Consider the following 20,814-nt stretch of genomic DNA (forward strand, 5'->3'; position numbering starts at 1 on the left):
GGATTAGCAGTCATCTTTATAAAACTCCAAAACTGCACTTAGGTACAATCCATGCCCTCATATCTCATAATCGCAATCAGTGGACCAGCTACTAGTTTGAAGAAAAGATGTAGAGGGAGAGGAGGGAGGTGAGCAAAGACAGAGGAGATCAAAGAAAGATGGAGCCAAAGGTAGAAGACAAGAGTAGTAGCTGGTTGTCTTCCTCAGATAACGCGTCTTTTATAATCAGTGAGCATGAAGAGACTTAACAGTGGCAGCTGGACTGTACCAACTCAGACTTATGTGATTACAGATGTGGCCAAAGGTCCAGTTACCTCATCAGCATTGAGCTGTCCTTTCTTGCTGAATCGTGGAGGCATGTCCTTGGACTGGACCTGCTGCTGGGCCAAATGGTTCTGGTTCTGGTTGAGAAAATGCTGGTTCTGAACCTGTCAAAAAAGTCCCATTAGCGGAAATCATAACTTTTAGACTTGAAGATAACTATTTTACTGTTTGTCCAGCTGATTATGAATGTGCACTGTTGGCAGGATTACCTGGTTGGACTTAACAAAAGACTTGGGCCCCATGTCGAACTGTGACTGTGGTGGAGCAGCGATGTGGGCGCTGTGGCCGTTGAAAAGTGGATTGGTGCGATGGCGTCCCATTGTGGGCGAGTACCTGTCCTGAATAACGCCCGGACCAGTTCCAATTCCACAACCTGGAAAAACAAACATCACTGAAAAAAAACTTTATCACATTATTGTTTGAACAACACAACATGTTTTTTTCTCTCAAGTTAAATTAAAGATTAGCTGAGTACTGAATCTCAGATTCATTCAAATTACAACTATAATGTGTTCTATGTTAAAACATAGAACTGATAGTCAAGACAAACTACTTATTTTTAACACATACTGCGACTCTTTCTTTTTTTACAACACCACGCACAGATGAGAATGTCCCTGGCACACACATAATTATTTCAGAATGAAATCTTCACTGCTCATGTTTCCCAAGCATGAAACTAAAATTTGACAATTAGAAAAATAAATCAAATTTTTCCAGTGCTAATATTGTGACCATGGCAACAAATTAAGCTTGCAGCTCTGCTTTCCTCTCCTGTGATGAGATGCAAACACAAGTAATGGCTCTATAGCGACAGTTTATACAGTCCTGTGTAATTTTATCCTGGGTTTGAAATTACCAGTATAACATCATAAGTAAACCGTGTATTCCTAGGTAAGCCTTTTGTAACACAGCTAAAGTTTGCTAGGTTTCCGCAGAGAGCGGTCAGGCCTGACTATGTGTCAGCACCTTATACAACCACCATGACATGTGGGCTGCACAAAACAAAGCCTTTACCTGGCATCTGTCCAAACATGTCTGCCAATCCCCCAAGAGTCTCCCTGTCAATTTTCAGTCTGTTGGGCATGAAGGGGCTTTCCAGGAAGAAGTCCATTCTCATCCCCTGAGACATGGGTGCTGGGATGAAAACACCCAAATCCTATGAGAACAAAGGAGACACCACCATCACCACCACCATGATTAAAGTGCTCGACATGATGAATAGCCAAACCCAGAACTCAGCTTGAATTCTTAAATTAACTCTAGTTGTTATCAAAACAGAGACTTATTTGCATCCTGTGCTTAATCATCAGGATATTACCCTTCTGACTCACAGTGCTTGTAATCGAGGCTTATGTAAAGACACTAGCAATTTGTAAAGGAAACAGGTTTATATTTATGGAGTCATTTAATGCAACCCTGCTTCCATTGTCCACAGTGACATCGACTATTAATCCTCTCAGAAAGTAGGCGAGTCAAACGACAAAATAACTCCAAGGGACTCACTTTCACTGCGTCCTGACGGATCTGGTTAATCGTCTTTGGTCCGTTGTCAATGAAAGCCTTACGGGGGATCCAGTTGTTTTCTCGCAGTTCCACTGTGTCTTGCAGCAGGAAGCGAATCCTAGCGGGCAATTCCTTGTGATTCATTAAGGATCGCATACGGCCAAAGTACTGATCCATTAAAGACTAAAGGAGAGGAGAGTGGGAATGAGAAACTGTCAGTGATGGGCGAAGAGCTTAATCCTATGGCTCAGTACTTTTGGATTTTAGTTGGACAAAAAAAGCAGGATCCACATTAGAACATTTAAACAAAAGTGACTGTTCAGTGTACATGTGCATCCATTAACAAGTATCATGGCAGGATTGTGTGAGCTCTAGAGCAGCCATGAACGTCTGAAGCTGTTACCTTTGCTTTCTCATGGTCGAGTCTCGGCCCCACTGTTCTCATTATCTGACAGAGGCACTCCAGATCCTCCCCCATATCCTTGAGCTGGACTCTCTTCTTCTTTTCCAGAAGCTTCAGAATAGATCAGAAAGAGAAAGCAAGCACAGGTTAGATGAGGCATCCTATTCCGTTTAAGGAGATATGCAGTAATTCTTTTGATTCTAATCCATTCCGTCGGTCGCAGTCTAACAAACAGTGAGCTCAGAACATCAGATGTGAATTTCAAATAAACAAAACAACTGGAGTTAGGAGTAGGCACGCACTGTTTTGATGCACTTATGAAGGATAGATTCATGGATGAGGTCGAGTTTGCCAAGTTCCCCGATGAATTTAATGTTGCCAAGCATCTTGATCTTGGCAATGGCACGCTGCTCCTCCTCCTCAGAAGTAAGAGGGTTGTCATGTTTGTCATAGACTGGGGGGAAAAAAATGACACAGAGATACACTTATGGAACAAGCTGAGGTAAAATTAGCTTATGTTGTTTAGGTTTTTTTTTTGGATGGTGACTTACTCTCAACATTTCTGGTGCGGTTTTCAAATTCATCTTGAAGCTTGGAAATCAGCAGTCTTCTGAAGGTCTACAACAAAACAACAACAAAATCATTGACAGGCAAAATCAAGAGGGCTTTAAGGAAAGTACAGATTAAAAAAATAAATAAAAATGGAGCTATATTTAAACATAACAGAAGTCCTGTATGGATACTGCAGACAAATGGAGAAAAAGCTAAGACACTCAGTGTTCAGGTGAAATTATATAGAAAGGGAAAAAGTTTTTCCCTAATAAAAAATGCGTTACAATTTTCTTCAAAAAGCAATACAAAAGGAAATAAACTTGTCACTAAAACGTCTTAATATTACAAACAACAATTATACCTTATATTGGCATTTTATTTTGATTTACATAGGAACAAAAATCAAGAACAAAACAAGAGCTTTAATCAGGAGAAAGAATAGGAATGCGTTTAAGAAGACTACATGGCATTTTAGGAGTTCTACTCACTGTGCTCTGCTTTTGGGATGTTTGGATCTCAGATGAAGGGCCATCAAAGTTTGGTGCGTCCTCTGCCAAGCGCAGACATAGCTGAGCATAGAGCGAGCTATACTTCGGCTCTTCTAAGGCTTTGTCTACAATCTGAAACACAGAAGATGAGAGAAACCAGAGAGTGATGATTTAAGGTCATTATCCCATGGGCATGAGTCACTCGGCGCAGTCTGCCAAGTGTTGATGAATGCACTTTCATTTGAGTACAAAAGAAAACACAGATGTACGCTCACCAGCAAGATGATTCCTTTAAGGACGAGTTTTGAATCAACGCCCACATTCAGGAGCTCAAGGCATAGCTTGTCAAACTTCTCAGGCGTGAGTTTGTTGAGTATGCTGGAAAAGATACATCAAGGGGCGATGCCAGCAGAAGGTCAGTATATTTCACACATAATTTCACACATGCACTTAAGTACACACATTTCTTGTGTTCTAAAAAGTGACAGGGAACATGTCTGAGAAAAAGTCACTTAGGCACTTTACATAATTTCTGCTGCAAGCAACCGATTCAGGTTTTTGGATAGTTCATGACTGAAAATAGGGTAAGTATAACAACTCCTGAACTGTCAACGCAGGCTCCACCCCTCGCCTGGATCTTCCAGAGATTCTCGTTGCCTTGAACACATCTGACCCAGACAATCTCCCGCTGCAACAGACTGCTTTTAAAAATAATCCTTGGAAAATTGTAAAACTTAAGGCCTTTGCACACTTTTCTTGTGATTGAGTCAATCTTGCTTTCTCACTATCAACAGAATTTCACTCTGCAATGGGTGCACAGCAGTTGACAAACAAGCAGGACCTTCACAGACATTTGGGGAGGAATACATTTTCATACGTTAAAAAAATCACAAATTAACCATTTGTGGTAACGATGCTGAGGAAAAGACAAGAATGTTCTGTTTGTTATTTAGGTATATAGCAACATGACAAATGTCTAAATCTGGCTCAGTTTTTACACACAGGATGTCATGTGCAGTTGGTTTCTCAGTTTTTCAAAGCTCAGGCTGCAGAGTCAACATCTGCCTCTTGTGGTGGCCACTAGCTAGCCTACATTTCTGAGGCAAAACTTGTCATCTCCTAAGCTTTAGTACTCATAAACATCAGCTGACACACAGGGGAACAGGCCTTGAGAGCATTAAGCAAATCACATGCCTTCATAATGACTGTACAACTAAAAACTCAGCACACAGTCCTTACTGGACACAGCATTGTCTGCACATAAATACCAACAGTACATGCAAAGCAGGAAACTATGAACATTGTTGTTAATAGTCCCAGATCTGGTTTCTGTCACAGCAGAAGGCCAAACTCAGTTTTATTATTTATCAATATATGAGATAACTTAATTTCTGCACCCCCTCTAAGTTCGGTTTACATCCTTTGGAAAATCTGGCCCATCAAGGGAGACATTGAACAATCACAAGGCAGTTCAGAAAGAAAAAACACTAATTTGGCTACTGCTCAGAATACAGCTGCCTTCAGAAGAAACTGACAACTGTCAACACTGCCGAGAAACAAAAAAATAGAAAAGAATCTACAAGTAAGTCCGAAAATAAATGTAATAAAAATGCGTTTTTCGTACAAAAACGGGACTCTAAAACCTAAAATGGTTCAAGTACCAACAGTCTTGGGCAATGACATCACACTATACTAGAGAAATCAGCCAGCCGAAAATATAGGAAAGCATTGTCCTTTGAGATACATATTAAATCCTGAAAGTTACCATAAAGAGTGGAACCTTACCCCCTCACTTTCCTGAAGATTCCATCGTGTCGCTCTTTTTCGTTGCCGGAGTTGACATCTCGTCTAGTGCTTCGTGAAGGAACCCATCTCTGAACGCTTTGCCCTGGGGTTTTCCCCAGGAACTCGCTGCAGGAGTACAAAGACAGACAATAAGTGAAGACATTGGGGATGATGCCGAAAAATGTACTCACAATATAGCCTTTATTTTTATTTTAGCTTGCATCTAACATAATCATAAATGACTAAAATAATCACCAACTATTTTGATAATTAATTCATTAGTTTTCAGCAAATTGTGAACGTGAATAAGACAAAACAAATATGAATATTCCTCTGCTCCACTAAGACTGTAAAACTGAATAAACCTAACATTCTGAGGTTCAGAAAACAACAATCAACATTTTTCACCGACAGACTACTCAATGAGAATAATTGTTGGTTATAGCCATAAAGGGCTGCACTACCTTATTGATCATAGCAGTACAACTCACACAGTAGGACCACAAGAATTTTATCAAGAAAGATTATAGCATGGCATTAATTCAGTTTTCTTTGAATTAATTTATTCAGCAAAGATGTGACATTATTAGCACTATTATTAACACTAGTAATCGGTGGCATTGTGTAATTAAATGACTATATATTACACATGCTTTAAAAAAGAAAAGAAAAAAGGGCAAACCTGTTGCCGACAGTCTTGGGATAGTGCTGAGGTGCACCCCTACCACCTCCTCCCCCTGAAGAAGCACTGCAGAAACAAATACAAAGATTGAATACATGGAGTGTAACACTGCAAATGTTCCAACATTTTTTTTAGCTTGACCTCAAAGGAAACAAGATTAACTGTAATGTGTATTAATTCAACTTCACAGGCCAAAATCACGTCCCTTCCACAGATAACACATTTGAAATATGAGTCGGTAATTGCATTCCATTCCCTCCACTCAGCTCTCTTGTTAACGCTACCTCAAGGCTGTCCGACAACTGACACTGTGATTTTCTTATTTCTGATGAACCACCGTTTAACAAACATTAACAGCTTCCTCTAGCTTTGCCATTACCCAAGAACCTTCCACGAACTGGTGAACGATGTTTAGCAATTAAGCAGACAAAAACATTACTTAAATGCCCAAAACGTTATGTAATGTACAAAAGCCAGGGCAATGTACAGGTACAGCAGCCAAATAGAGAAGATTGTTGTTCAGATAAGACTGCTATGTCTGATCACCTATCACAGTCTACTAATCCTCAAACTCATTACAGTACAAGGATGTACACATAAATACAGTGGTAACTGGGGCTGATTATTTATTCAGGGCGTCTGTGTTTAAGGCATTCTATAACCCTATAGCAATTGACATTACAAGTTCTCAAACTGAAATAACAGGGATGTTTGACTTTGTACGTCTGTGGGAAGATGCTGAAGATAGACTGGAGCATGCTAGTTTTTACATTGAGACAACATAATGGAAACACTGATGCAGGATGTGACATGGGCCTCTCCTGCTAGATGTGTGCAGCCCCCCCACCCACACACACACACCCTGATTCATTATGCCTACCACCCAATTGTTTTTTTCGTAAAAGGGTTCACAAAGAAAAGTGTCTGACAGCCATTTTGAGCCTTCCACATCCTGCTTTCCTCTAAAGGCCGGAAGTTCCTATCCAAAATGCAGGCTGAACGCTAACCATGCAAAAAAAGAGATGCCAACCCTGGTATTTCCTGTATCATCTTTGGTTTGTTACCTGAAACGAGAAGCACCCCCTTCTGCAATCACACTCTCCACTTTGGCGGCTTGACAATGAAGAATACTTAAAAGAATAAGAATAATAGGGAGGGATGGGGAAAACGGTGCTGGGGAAGAGAAAAAGGATGGAGATTAGTAACCTTAACTTAAAAAAAAAAAACACGGCATAATCTTAGAGTAGACACGATAACTTTTGGCATTATTATACGGGTATTCAACTGGGCATCATGAGTAAAGCATTATATTAGAAGACATTCAATTAACCTGCATCGTGTAATAAACATGTCATTCTTTTTTGCAGGCCGAGCCCCTAACGCGAACTCTAAATGTCACTCTAACGTTGTTCAGTGTAGTTGATTAATAATGGTGCCAGACATACATGCATTGGTTAGTCCATGATGGGCTTGCTCGATATAATGACAGCAAGTGTCCAAGTGTAGAAATCTAGGCTCGTCTTATAACGGTCACAACAAAGCAAATGTACTTCAGCTAACAGGCCGACACCATCAGCTAACGGTATCCAATTAGCCAGCTATGTTGCTAAATCTCCATCTCGGCTACGTCACGACAGCAGTGATATGTTTACCAAACAATTATGAACACCCAATTGCGGGCTCAATTGGCTGCGTGACTTGTAAGGAGGTTGAATGTTTGCGGTCACACTGGAATATTGCTGCACTCTGGGTCCCGTTTGTTTTTCTGACAGATGACAGGACAGGACTAGCCTGCACGGGCAACAATAACGCCGCATCATAATGCAGTGGAACAGGGCAGGGCAGCGTGGTTAGCAGCTAACGCTTCCATCTGATCGTGCTTGCATCGCGACTCTGATTTTTAAAGCCATTTTCAAGTGGCCCCGTCAAGTATCGGATCTAGTGGAACATAATGACCAGCCACACTAAAGTGACAGTTAAGCAACGAAGCGTCACGTTCATTTGCATGCAAATACTTGTGAGGCTAGCTTGGCGACGCCGCCATTTTCTACTTGATTGTATATCAGCTGAGCCATTGATAAGCAATACTATCTGCCGGCTCAGAGGCTAAAATGCTACGGTTAGCTTTAGCTAGTCGCTGCTGCTATAAACCATTGGTATTTTCACTTGCTCGCTAGCAGAAGCCATTTTGGATGAACCGGCGCGGTCTTGTAAGGGAGGAATTCTGCCTTACCTTTACTAAGGCAACTTCAGTTTTATATTTTTGTGTCACTACCAAAGAAGAAATAAGACTGTTGTAAAAGAAAAGCGGCTTTTGCGACGGAGAGCAGCAGAGCTAAAAGCAGGAAGATGACCGCAGACACACGCACGTCAATCTCCTGCTCGCAGCCTGGCTTGTTTGTTGTAGCTAGCTTGGAGAGACCTCAAACGCTTGCTACCTTATGGGGGAAGAAAAGTCAACAAATCACATTGGTCCCTTATTTTGTTGCCATGTCGATCCTAGCCAATCACAGCAAAGCTTTGTTTTTAAGGCGCTTCCAGCATCAAAAGTTATCCTATGGGATACATACAAATGCTAAAAAGACCGCCTCCTTCAGTTGATTGACATGTAATTTAACATCTGCAGTGCAGGGAAAGATGTTACTTATTGGCTCAGAATAATGGAGATTAGGGCATTAAATTACAAATAAGTATATAATCACTTTTCCACCACCAATAAATGAATCTGTAAATTATTATTATTAAACAAGCTTGAGCTGTGGAAAACTATAATGGGTTCTGGGTGTAGCTTTGCTTATAGGACATTTTTCTAGAGTTGATTTTATTTTGCAGAGACATCTTACAGACTCCTAGGAATACGCATTATACACCAGTAGTATCTTAAATACTACATTAATCATAATTCTCACAAAGTCCAAAGACATGCTATCAAAGAATTTAGTTGTGGGGGGAGCTGTGTTTATTTGGTTGTGGATATTTCAGTGAACACACACTGACCCCTTAAAATCATCAATCATGATTTTATTCATTACACTGCTGCCAAATGAATAAGTGTGCAGGTATTCATAATAAATAGATAGATAGGTAGATGGATGGATATCTACCGAAAAATAACTAGATGGCATTGAATGGATGTATGGCTCAGTCACCAGGGAGTGTGAATCCATGACCCTCTGAGGAGAGGTCTTACACCCTGTTACCTTTGCTGATATACTGAAGCAGCTGAATATAATCATCTGCCCACTGCCAGTCTCTGTTCAGCCTTCAACTTTCAGAATTTACTTCATTTTCACTTAAGCCACAACTGGAAGGTTTGGAGCCATATCAATACAGGCCAAGGGCAAATTGCCATACATCACCGACTCTGCTGAGAAGGGCACGCACGGGTCATGACCTCCTCTACTCCATGTAGCCAGAAAAATAATTGGGGACCTCTATCACCCTGGACACCACAACCCCCCCCCCCCCCCCCCCCCCCACACACACACACACACACACACAGCATTTTGAGTTACTCAACCTGCCACCTCTTCACCTTCCCTGCACCTACTTTTGCCAGGAAAACATCAGCTCACATCAGTACTAGGAGTAGGACATTTTTTGTAAAATAGATAAATAAGATTTTTTTTTTATAGCTTGAGGATGTAATGGAATATTAAAATACATGATCAAACACAGCTGACTACGAAGTCACCGTTTTGTTCATGTGTGACAAATGTATGAAACATAATGCATTTTGCCTAAACTGTGCCTATATAGTAAATTGCAGGACTGGGATGTTGTGTGAGACAGAAATGAGTATTGTACTAAATAAGTATTTTGTCCAGATTTCCACTAGAGGGCAGAATGATTCCTTCAGTTGATATGAAAGACATCAAGAGGATTCACAGCCTTTTGCTTCTCTGCCGTTTTGGGCTCCATCAGTTGCACACTATATACCAGGGTCTCTCCTGAATTGTATTACTTTCCCCTATCATAACCACTGCCTTCAGACTCTGTAGACGAAATATAATACCTGCGTTGTTCTCTCTAACCTCTTTCTCCCTCTCTATCTCCCCCCGCCATTCTCAATGCTTTATGGAGATAAAGATTTCTGACCCAATTAAATAACAATTCACTGGCCCTCATTCATCCCACCAGACAACTCTCATAACCACCTCAACCCTTCTTTTGTGTTTCTAAAAGTGATTACAAATTTAATTAGCTTGGGACCTTACTTTGATAGCCACACAGATATTATTTGAAGACAGATGCCTCAGTTGGGCGATGATAACTTGCAGGGGAAATGAAACAAAGGCTCAAGTAACATATAATAAAACTCACCTGAAACATTATCAATTGGAAAGCCATTGCATTGCATCTTAGCAGTCTTAGTTGTGTTTCCTCCAACTCTCCATCATGTTCTGTGTTTTATTATCACCAAAGTCACAAAAGAACACATTTAAACTCACCGATGGAGGCAGCGCTGGATCATGCTGTGATGTAAAATTGCGAGTGAGCGCTTTACAATGCAACACTTTGGTTTCCTGTTGGAAAAGACAGGAAGAATTGGTTAACATTATGTGTGTTCAGATCTCATGGAGCCATTCCCGCGCTGCACACAGACATTTACTCATTTTATGTCAAGACAGATGAAGGCAACAGCAACTTTGTGCTAGTAAAGCAGCACAGCTGCAAACTTACTGGGAATAACTGAAAACATGAAGAAGCACCCATGAAAAGTTCCAGAGGCTACGTCTACTGCTCAGAAAACCTGGCTGCTCAGCATTTTGATGGGATAAATGCTTCTTGCTCGCTGCCTGTCCCTGCACTGCTGCTGTATACCCACAAACATTCCCTCGCTCAGGTCTGATTGTAATTCTTGACAGAGCTCTCGACAGAGCTCTCAAATGATGGACGCGGCATACAAATATCGTTTCTGTTCACATCGACCAAACTGAGGCAGAATGATAACATCATCCATCCATTGTCTACCGCTCCATCCTTCACACGAGGGGCCCATCAGCTGACTTAGGGTGAAAGGTCACCAGGCCATCTGAGAGCCAACACACAGAGACAAACAACATTCACACCTACGGGCAATATAAAGTTAACCTCTGCATGTTTTTTGACTGTGGAAGGGAACTGGAGTAACCGTAGGAAACCCACGCACACACAGGGAGAACATGCAAACTCCACGCAGAAAGGTCCTTGTTCTGACCGGGTTGTAAAGCTGGGTCTTTTTGCTGCAACGCAACAGCACAAACCAATATTCCACCATGGGGCCCTTAATAACATCATCAACAAAAATCTCCTTTAAGCAGCTTTAAACAGGCATAGATTATATTATCCTTTAAAGCATAATGTACAGCCATGTTAGCCATCATTCTTTCATCCTGCGTAAGAAAATGTACTAACATTAAGGAGACACTAATACATAGTAAAAGCAGATAAACAGGTGTCATGCTTCAGTTTAAAGAAAAGCTGTCACAAACCACGAGGATAAAACTTTTATTTTATTTGTGTTTCTCAAGAGCATTAAAAAAAAAAAAAAACAGGCACTTTTGAAGAGCTGCAATAAATAACCAGGACGACCTTTTCCCACATGCATTTATCACTTTGCAGCAGCTACATTTTTTTCAGTGAAAAGCAGCTCCACCAAACAGATCTGTCTATGTGAACATGCAATTAGGAAGGTCTGACACACCCGCTTTGTCCTGTACCTCCACATCAACACGTCTTCTTCAAGTGTTCACTGAAGCTAACAGCAGGTTAATATCCGCGCTACAGCACCACAGACATTTTGCGACAGACAAGATCCCGCACGCTTGTACCTCTCCATGTTGGCTATTTATACCAGGCTCCCCTTTAACCCTCTCATATGAATTTGTCCCCGACCTTCACGGAACAAAGAAACATGAATGAAACAGTCCCTTATCCTCCCCTTGAGAAGTGAGTGACCTTTCTCACACATTTCAGAACCTCTATTTATCCAGGGAAAGGTTTTCTCCGCATTGTTTGTTTGTGCTTTCATCTTTGCGTCCATACAAGCTTCACACCTCTGCTTGTTGTGGCAGCTTGTCTTTGAGTCTTTCTCTACAAGAAATAACATTTAAATTTTGCCAGATAGTTTCAGATGTACCCCACTGATGTCAGCTGAGATTGGCACAGCAGCCCCCGCGACCCTCCGGTGGAGGATAAAGCGGTAGATAATGGATGGATGGATGGAGTTTCAGATGTGTTACAGGGTCAGCAATTGTGACATATCCGCAAAGTGACAGAGCACATTTTAAGATCAGGTCTAGAACAATTGTTGTGGCAATCTGGTGTGTTTTACCACAATGACATCGTGTCATATGTAGCAGTGTGGTATTTATGCTGGAAATAAGATCATGGCATCATTTCATATCAATGACTCTTGCCATTATTATTTATGATTATAAGGCTATGAAGACTTGAAGTGTCATGCTAAAAACTCCTTTGGCCAAAGATGGAACTACATGTCTTCCGTGTGTAAATGTAATGAGGTGCAGGTGTTCATTTGTTAGTTTCGAAAATTGTGCACATAAAGTAAAGGTTTGCTTCCACATAAACTATTATGGCTATTTCTTCTTCTGCTCCTTTGTTGATGAGCAGCAAAATAGGGTTCACCTCTAGTGCAAGTGTTGGAATATTACCATAAAATACCCTCTGGGAGATCATATCAACTCCAATCTCTTGTGTGTGGCTCATTTGAATATAAATCAAAGGAAGACCTGCAGATCTCTCACTCTTATACACATCATATGGCAAAACTCAATTAATCACTCTATTTGGTCACAGAGATAACGACAAACGTGCGACAACTGCCATGTTTTGTCAGCCGATGCATGCACAGAAACCTTGAACGGTGCAAACCGGCTGCACCTCACACACATGAACCTCAATCTCCTTCAAGAAAATGTCAGGGAGGCTCAGTGTCAGTGGAGGGAAGAGAGGGGCTGAGGCACACATAAGCTCTGAGTGTTTCCTTCTCAGAACTGAACTGCCTATTAGCTATGTGTGCCAAAATCCTGGCTCTGTAACGACCCCACTGCAGAACATCAAATTAACTTGATTTGAGTTTGGATGTCACCCTCTACAAAGCTGCGCCTCAGTTTGTCATCAACCCAACCTCTGGCTGCTGCTTTACTTAATGCCCACTCAGTCCGGAGACACAGCATTTCTCTGAGGTCGAGAGGACCAAAGGCTTTAATGAGGGAGAGAATCGGCCTGAGTGGTGGCTTTTTAATTTGCAGCATGGCCACTTTCCTGCTCAGTGGTCTCCTCCATTTCCAAAGCAAGAAATTATCTATGGATGCCTTTTCCTCTCCCATGTTAGGCTGCCTATTAATGTTTGGACGACACAAATGATGGGCGGGGTAATGGCATGGTGCAAAATTACCAGAGGTCTAGTCTAGTGTAATGGTGTGTTTGAGAGCCAGTTTATACAGCTACAGTTCCACTTTTTAATGCAAGTAGAGGAAAATGTGTGCTCAGTATTTTCATGCTTAGATGTTTTAATGCCAATAGGGAGTTGCCATTTAAAGGCACAATAAAAAAAAAAGAACATAAATCTTCATTTGTTCACATTTATATAAAGATTTCCCTGAACATATTGGTGCCTGGCACCAGGGTTTGAGTCATGGGATCCAGTGGGAGCTAAGCTCCCATAAGAGAACATCTGAAAGCAGTAAGATCACACATCTGTTGGGGTCACTAAAACATTACCCAAAGAATGCCATTTTAATCATAAATAATACATTTTTTACAAAGTCTGAATGTAATTGGTGTCATTGAAGTACTCTTGCCTTTTCAGCAAGAAGACCCATGGCCAGGTATTTGCAGCTAGAAGACTGGGGTTAGAACAAGGGCCTTCCTGCATAGAGTTTGCATGTTCTCTCTGTGTGTGCATAGGTTCCGTCCCACAATCCAAACACATGCAGATTTGGGGGCTTTTGCTTCAAATGAACTTTATGATTTTAGACCAAAAGCAGTCTCAGAGGAGTGTACCATATATCCTCAGGTCTAAATACACCACAGGAGTCACAGTGAGCAACCCTCACCCTTGGGACCCGCTTTCTTTGAATCCTTTTACACAACTGAGCCTGTATTGATTTTTGTTTTGAACTAGAGGAAGGGTTTGAATGGGAAGTGCTAATATTATAATCCTGCATTCCCAAGACACCGACACTTGGCAAAGAGAAAAACACAAGCAAGCATGATTTTTTTACTAGAAGAAAATTTATTAATAGTTTTTTTTTTTTTAGACAGGAGTGATTCTTTTGCTGGTCATCCTGGAAGTGTATTTGGCTCTGTCTTTATTTGTCAGTCATGAATTTGACATGACTCTTGCCTTTACAGCAAGAAGACCCAGGTTCGCGGCAAGGTTGGAACAAGGGCCTTCCTGTGTAGAGTTTGCATGTTGTGGGTTCTATCCGTTCTCTCTTCCTCCCTCAGTCCAAAAACATTCAGGTGTACCCCACCTTTTGCCCTATATCAGCTGGGATTGACTCCAGCCCCCCCGTGACCCTCATGTGGATAAAGCGGCAATCAATGAGTGAGTGAAGCTGAAATTTGCTCATGAAGTCCCTTTGCTCTCTGCAGCAGCCAGGAACCCCTTCCTTATGCAGAGAGCGATAACCTTTGCCACAGGCCACTCAAACAGTAATGCTATCTTTTAGATTAGCCTGTCAAGTACAATGTAATTGACTGGGGAGATTAAAAAGAAGATATCAGAGTGCATTATTGATTCGCATGTGAGAGGAGGTCACACCTTCTACAGTTAATCAGGACCTCGGCAGAATGGGAGACTTTTTATAAAAGGTTGCACACAGTCAGTTGTTTTCATGTTAATGACGACGTTGTTATACCGACTTAGGATATTGAAGAGAAGGATAGTGGCTAAGGAAAGGTTGAGTTATTCTTTAAATGATGTGATGCTTGAAACGATTGTTTTGTGTCACACACAGACAGACACAGTAAATCATGCCTTCTTTACATTCAGAAGGTACGTTATGTATTATTTCGCGTTTCCACTAGGAATAGTACCAAAATAACCGGCCCACCTGTTCCATTTGTTCATACCCTTCGCTTGGGGTACCAGAGTAATAGTATGGTTTTTACACTCTCTGTAGTGGCTGCCTGTTTAGAACTTCTTTTTTTTCTGATTATTTTTTGAGATTTAAATTTCTTAATGTTTTTAGTTCCAACACTTAAGTCTTCAGGAAGCAGCCTTTTTCCCTTAAAATAAGAATCGATGGTGAGGCGTTCTTTCCTTACTGTGGCCACTATCTCTGAAACAGCCCTCCTAAAAATCCAAAAAAGTGGCAGAGAACAGTGATATCTTTTAAAATAGATATTCTAAATTAGGTTTTCCCACCAGTGGAACAGAAGTCATGGCTCACTACACTGAGCTGTTACTGAGAAGAAAACAGGAATCATAACAAAAACAATAACCACATCATGAAATATCTCCTAGAATGAGCGTCAGCAATGTGATTTATGATTTAAGTGAAGCAAAGATGACTTTTTGATTTGTTTTTGCTCATAAGTGATTAATAATCTGACCAGCTGCTTGATAACTGTCCTCCACTCACACTACACATGTAATGCAATCGAGTACAAACTTTTGAGTGACTTTTCCCTCCATCCTCTGTGTTTGTACACGGATGTAATTAAGATGTGAAGCTATGATAAGAATTCTTGAAGAGTTTACAAACCAAGGCAACATGAAACACTAATGTTTATTTTATATCTCTGCCTTTCAAAATGTATTGATGTTCCTCAGATGTTTATTGGAAGGAGAAACACTCATATTTCCATGCAAATGAGAAGACAAATATGCGAGTCTCCTGGATCGCCACATATCACACAGAACCAGGCGTCAGGATTATGCCTCAGACTGAACAAATATGCCCTTCTCTTCTTTATTCATTGCTTTTCTGTTTAGTCTCTTGCTCAGTTTGTTTGTTTGTTTGTTTGTGTTAAGTATTATTCTGTTCCAACAGCTATTCCGTCCATATTGTCACACAGCGGCCAGTTCAGTGCTTTGAGACTTTGAAAGATGTATTTTAATCACATCAAATAAGGGTTAACACGCAATTAATCTTCTACGACAACAAGGGAAATTAAACATTTCTATTCAGCGTGAAAACCTGTGTCAGCAGGGAAGATTAGCTAAACTTGTACAATGACACACTGTTTGCCTCGAGGGAGTCACTGATGTTAAATTTGGTTGGTGATTAGCCGTGATTAACTGATGTCTGATAAACAAGTGCAGATCTGTTGTTGCCGTTGTTGTTGGAAACTTTTCAGAACTTAACAGAGACAGTCCAGTTTTTTTTTCTCAAGTGTGCTTTTGTGAGGTATTGACAAAGTATTCAGCGCTGACTGTGCTAAATGCACCCCAGTGCAAAGAACAAGTCTGAGGCATGGAGGCTCACTCACCTGCTATTATAATATACACTGTCAACAACACATCACTATTTTTTCTACAGCTCAGCTCTCAGGCATTTACCTGCAGACAGACCAGAAAATAAATGACTTCTTCTTCTTCTGTGGTTTGCCTGGGTGTGATGTCTTTCAATTTTATAGCCAAAAACACAATGTAACAATGGAAGCCAACTTGAATGAATTCAAAAAGGGACTCAGAAAGGGAATGTTGCAGATGAACACTGGTGGTGCTACCAAGCCCGTGCTATGCTCAAGAGGTATAAATAAAGTTTGACTCAGAGTTCAGTCATTATTTTCTGCCACTCAAAAACCAGCTAGTGAGAGCAGCCCTCGACCATTCGGTGTCACATGAAATATATAATTACAATAATAATGTTATTACCTCCACCACAATGGCTATGTTTGTCTCTCTGTGAGCAGCGGGCCATGTTTGGATGGGGATGTTTGGTTATGGACCACAGAAGATACAGATGAATTTGGGATTTATGTCGATCCGCTGCTGCCTCCATTAGTAAGTTCAAATAGGATATTTTGTATTTTAACTGACACAAACTTACCAAAGGAGGCAGCAACCAGCAGCTCCATGCGACCCATGAACTAAAAAACACCTTTGACAAAGGACTTTGGTGCAGTAGAGTGAGCGGTTTACAAACTTTAGTTTTCAGTCGCAAGAGTCTGTCTAATGGTGAGATAAAGTAGCAGCAATATTTTTAAGATATTGTAAGCTGGGATAGATTTTTATTAGGTGAGTAATTTGCTAAGTGGCTAAAATCTGTTTGTCCTTGTGTCCTTTCTGGCAACAAGCCTCCATGTCTCTCAGCACAGGGAAGCACACACGGAGCAGTCAGTACCTCATACAATCACACTTGAAAAGCCTGAAAATATCCCTTTCATGCATAGTAAAGTGGCCACTACATACAGGTAGGACATTTTTTTTGAAAACGACACTAAAATGACTTAATTTCTATCTGAGGACAAACAGAAAGACAATAAACTTACTGCACATCAAAGTGACTCCATCCATCAATTCAATGACACTGAAAAAAATAAACAATAATATGTCAGAACGTTATATGTTTTCTGTTTTTTTTTCTCCGAGACATCAATCATCACAGCTGGTATGTGATTAGCCTCAGAGTTATCATGAAATATGATTGTTTCCAAAGCAGCAACCAGACTGTGGAACAGCATGGTGACAGACAGATCTGAGACTGCACACAGAGAGTACACATTTAATCTACTGCTGTCACACACACACACACACACACACACACATGATGTGGGGGGGTGAGTTCAGGTCATTACATGTAAATGCTAACCACCATGCGCTGATGGATTATTAGGCAGCCAATCTGTGCTGGCTGCTGTTTGCAATAATTAGTCCTTACGATGGGACATTACTTGGTTAAAAGTACAAGATGCACCATTGTATTTTTTTTCTTGCTATCCTGATTAATCATTTAAAGCTCCAGTGCATAATTATTGTAAACCCCCCGAGGAATTGTGAGTAATTACCCAAACCCTGCCAGTGCATCTACTGTAAGTCTAGATGATCTCACACCACCCTTACTCCTCTGCTTCCAAATTGCAATAAGCATTTATTCCATCAAAAGGCTTTTGCATCACTTTACCAGTGCTGTATAGCTAATGTGCTACCACCTTGGCTTCATCACTTATGGCACAAGAAATGCCACTCAGTGACATGAGAACAAAATGCAGCGAATAGTGAGAAACACAGAAAGAGCCGTGTGAAGCTGATAGGCTTATTCCACAATGTGTGAATATTCTTGGCAATGGCTTGGATGCATAATGAACATTTATTTATTTTTAACAGTCGGCTTTCATAGCCATTTTGGGGGGATGTGGGTGTTATCTGTTGCTCTTCTGTTGTTAGAACACCAGGCTAGTGGACTTGTGATACTCAAAAGCACAGCCTGTCATTTCAAATCAGAAGCCCTGTCAAAATATTTACAGGCTCACTTCATGAAACTTGCCACAGGAATATAAATCAGGTGTATAACAGCGGGCTCCAAGTTATGAAATATGGGCTCCACAGTTCCGCATGGATCAAGTTGTTTGCAGCAGTGATTACCCCTGACACCTTCCGTCAACACCTCATTTTCATGCCACTGTTTTCCCCTTCATAGTTATGCCTCTGATGCCTCGTCTTTGTCCCGCTATGTTTGCACACCATTGTAGTCGAGAGACCTTCAGTTCCGAGTCCAACATCACAAACGTGACTTCTGTTCCAAGCATTAAATACGTAAAGGAGCAGCGCACAGTGACAACAGGAACAGCAGGAGATGTGACAGAGTCTGACAACTCTGGAGTGAGATGGATGTTCTGTCAGTATCAGCTCTGAGGCCTGCTGGTACGTTGAGGCATGAGCGTGCTACAGTATTACCTTTGTAGGTAATAACAGAGGCCTTTGTTTGGATGGCAAAATCTATTTGTTTCAGCAAATGGTCAGAAGAAGTTCACAGTATGCATATAAAACATACATTTGAATCACATGAGAACACAACTCACAAATGTGTAGCTCCGTCAAAGGCTGCGGAAACACCATCTGCATTACCCCCCGCTCCACTTCATGTGCTGACAAATATCCATGTTGATTTAGGGGAACCTTGAGTCCTGTTTCTCTGTATATTAGATATTTTAATCAGTCAGTTCGATGTACATTACCTCAAGGCACTGCAGGTAATGTACATTACTGTGTTAGTGTATTACAACAAGCACTTGGAAGCTGTGGAGAGAGAAAAAACATCTCCAACAGAACCATGTGAGCTGTGCTGTGCCTCGACACTCAATTCACAACAGTGAAAATGATTTTGCTGCAGAGCTTCAATGCCTGTATCTGTGGAGAGTTACAAACACAAATACAGTGATTGCAACACTTTCTGTGCCTCTTTCAAACGAGGCACTCAAGCACGTCTGTTCACTGAAACCATTCGTTTATTAAAACCTATTGTGAAATATTTGTAGGATCAAAATATGTATGGCTTCATTCCTTGGAGTCTGTGCATTTAAGGGCTATTTAAAGGCAAAAAAAACAAAACATGAAGCTCGTAGAGTAGCAGCTCCACGGTAGACACACTTCCTGACAGCGCATGTGAGATGCAGCAGTGATAACAACTTACATACAATCAGTCAGTGTGTTTACAAGCATGTTAAAAGTCCGATTTTAGTCAGACTAAGACAATAATTCGGTTTTCTTAATTTCATGTAAACAAGTTAGTCCGACTAAAATCGAACTAGTCTTAGTCATAGTCTGATTACTCCTGCATGTGCTTAGTCGGACTGGAGTCGGACTTGGTGTTCTGCGCATGCAACAAAAGTTCTCTCCCAGGTCTTTGACCCTGAAGTAGAAGGAGACGACGTATAAACTGCGGTACTGTTGCTGGAAATCATAGGGCGACACATGTAGACTCGGACTCGGCAAGTTGTCTGATGGCCTGTCTTAGTCAGACTACGGACTTAGCTCAATTAAACTGTGCATGTAAACGTACTGAGTGTAATGCCCTCTAGACATCAAGACATGGCTACTGTGTGTGTCTCTCTATTGGATCTTATTTTGACTTATTCCAATGTCGTCTGATTCATCAGCTTTGCTTGGCGGACTCTATGTATCCCAGGAATATTTGTGCTATCAGAGAAAGTCTTTAATGAAATCGGCATCTCTAAAGGCAATGCAAATAGATAAACACAACTCAACTTTAGCTACTGAGGTAAAAGCCAGCAGAGGTCACAGAGACAGATGAAAAATGACATCAATCTCTTTGTTTAAACAACGTCGTAGGCACTGAGCATTCTGCAAAAGGGAGCAACGTCCTCAGTAAAGTTTTCCAGGAGTGTTCTGCACCATGCAGATGGGGCGTGACTTTCATAAAAGCCTAAACAAATGGAAGCAGTAAATGAAGTGGACAGTTTCCCCCAACCGGAACATCTTGGAGGTTCTACAATCTTAGAGAAAATAGGTTCACATTTACTTCCACTGGTCCAAGGAAATAATGACACATGAAAAACTAACTTTGCAGCAGCTAACTTTGTTGGTAGTCCTACTCGGAGAGTTCGAAACTTTCAATTCAATAATCAGAGAAGCTTTCTTCTGCCTCTGGATAAACACAACAGATCTATTTGTACTGCAGTTGTTTCAGCACAGAGCACAAAAGTCTGTCTAGATGAGAGTGTTTTGCAATCTGCTTCATGCTGTTATATTGTATGATTTGTATTGTCTGACATGATTGTTGTTTTTTTTAAACCAATCACACCGTGTAAGGCAGTCTGTTAATTAATCAAAGTGAGAATGTTTGCATTATCTCTGCTGCTTCAGATAAAGCTGGGGAGCAAATTAAATGAGGATCAGCGCTGGGATGTGCATCAGATGGAATGCTAATGGCTACTGATGGTCACACAGCTTCCTTCTGCATACTCACATACTTGTGTTTCGGCGGAGGCAGTGAGACGTGTTTTGCAGAGAAAAACAAAATCACTGTATAGAGCCTGTATATATTAAATGTGCAATGTGTAAAATTATTTTTGATGTAGCAGAAGTTGAAGGATGAGTTGAGAAGTTGAGACCTTTAAATGTATATTAGGAGCCAGGTGAGCTCAGCCAATTT

The 20,814-nt window shown here is 41.0% G+C and overlaps 1 protein-coding gene and 1 non-coding gene across 2 annotated transcripts in view; both read right to left on the reverse strand.

Moving 5' to 3' along the window:
• The window catches only part of eif4g2b (eukaryotic translation initiation factor 4, gamma 2b), a 56,265-nt gene that overhangs the window by 5,135 nt on the left and 30,316 nt on the right, over positions 1-20,814 (reverse strand). The window contains exons 2-14 of the mRNA XM_058645507.1: positions 7,186-7,260; positions 6,805-6,913; positions 5,741-5,806; positions 5,059-5,184; positions 3,549-3,651; positions 3,274-3,405; positions 2,785-2,851; positions 2,536-2,687; positions 2,234-2,344; positions 1,831-2,013; positions 1,342-1,483; positions 534-697; positions 315-428 (exon numbers count right to left, since the gene is read on the reverse strand). Coding sequence (XP_058501490.1) covers positions 315-428; positions 534-697; positions 1,342-1,483; positions 1,831-2,013; positions 2,234-2,344; positions 2,536-2,687; positions 2,785-2,851; positions 3,274-3,405; positions 3,549-3,651; positions 5,059-5,184; positions 5,741-5,806; positions 6,805-6,913; positions 7,186-7,260 — 1,544 coding nt within the window. The remainder of the gene's footprint in view (positions 1-314; positions 429-533; positions 698-1,341; positions 1,484-1,830; positions 2,014-2,233; positions 2,345-2,535; positions 2,688-2,784; positions 2,852-3,273; positions 3,406-3,548; positions 3,652-5,058; positions 5,185-5,740; positions 5,807-6,804; positions 6,914-7,185; positions 7,261-20,814) is intronic.
• LOC131470704 (small nucleolar RNA SNORD97) lies at positions 52-236 on the reverse strand. Its single transcript, XR_009241934.1, has one exon. It is a non-coding gene; the product is annotated as a small nucleolar RNA SNORD97 (small nucleolar RNA).

Source organism: Solea solea, chromosome 12 (assembly GCF_958295425.1).
Source record: "Solea solea chromosome 12, fSolSol10.1, whole genome shotgun sequence".
NCBI lineage: Eukaryota > Metazoa > Chordata > Actinopteri > Pleuronectiformes > Soleidae > Solea > Solea solea.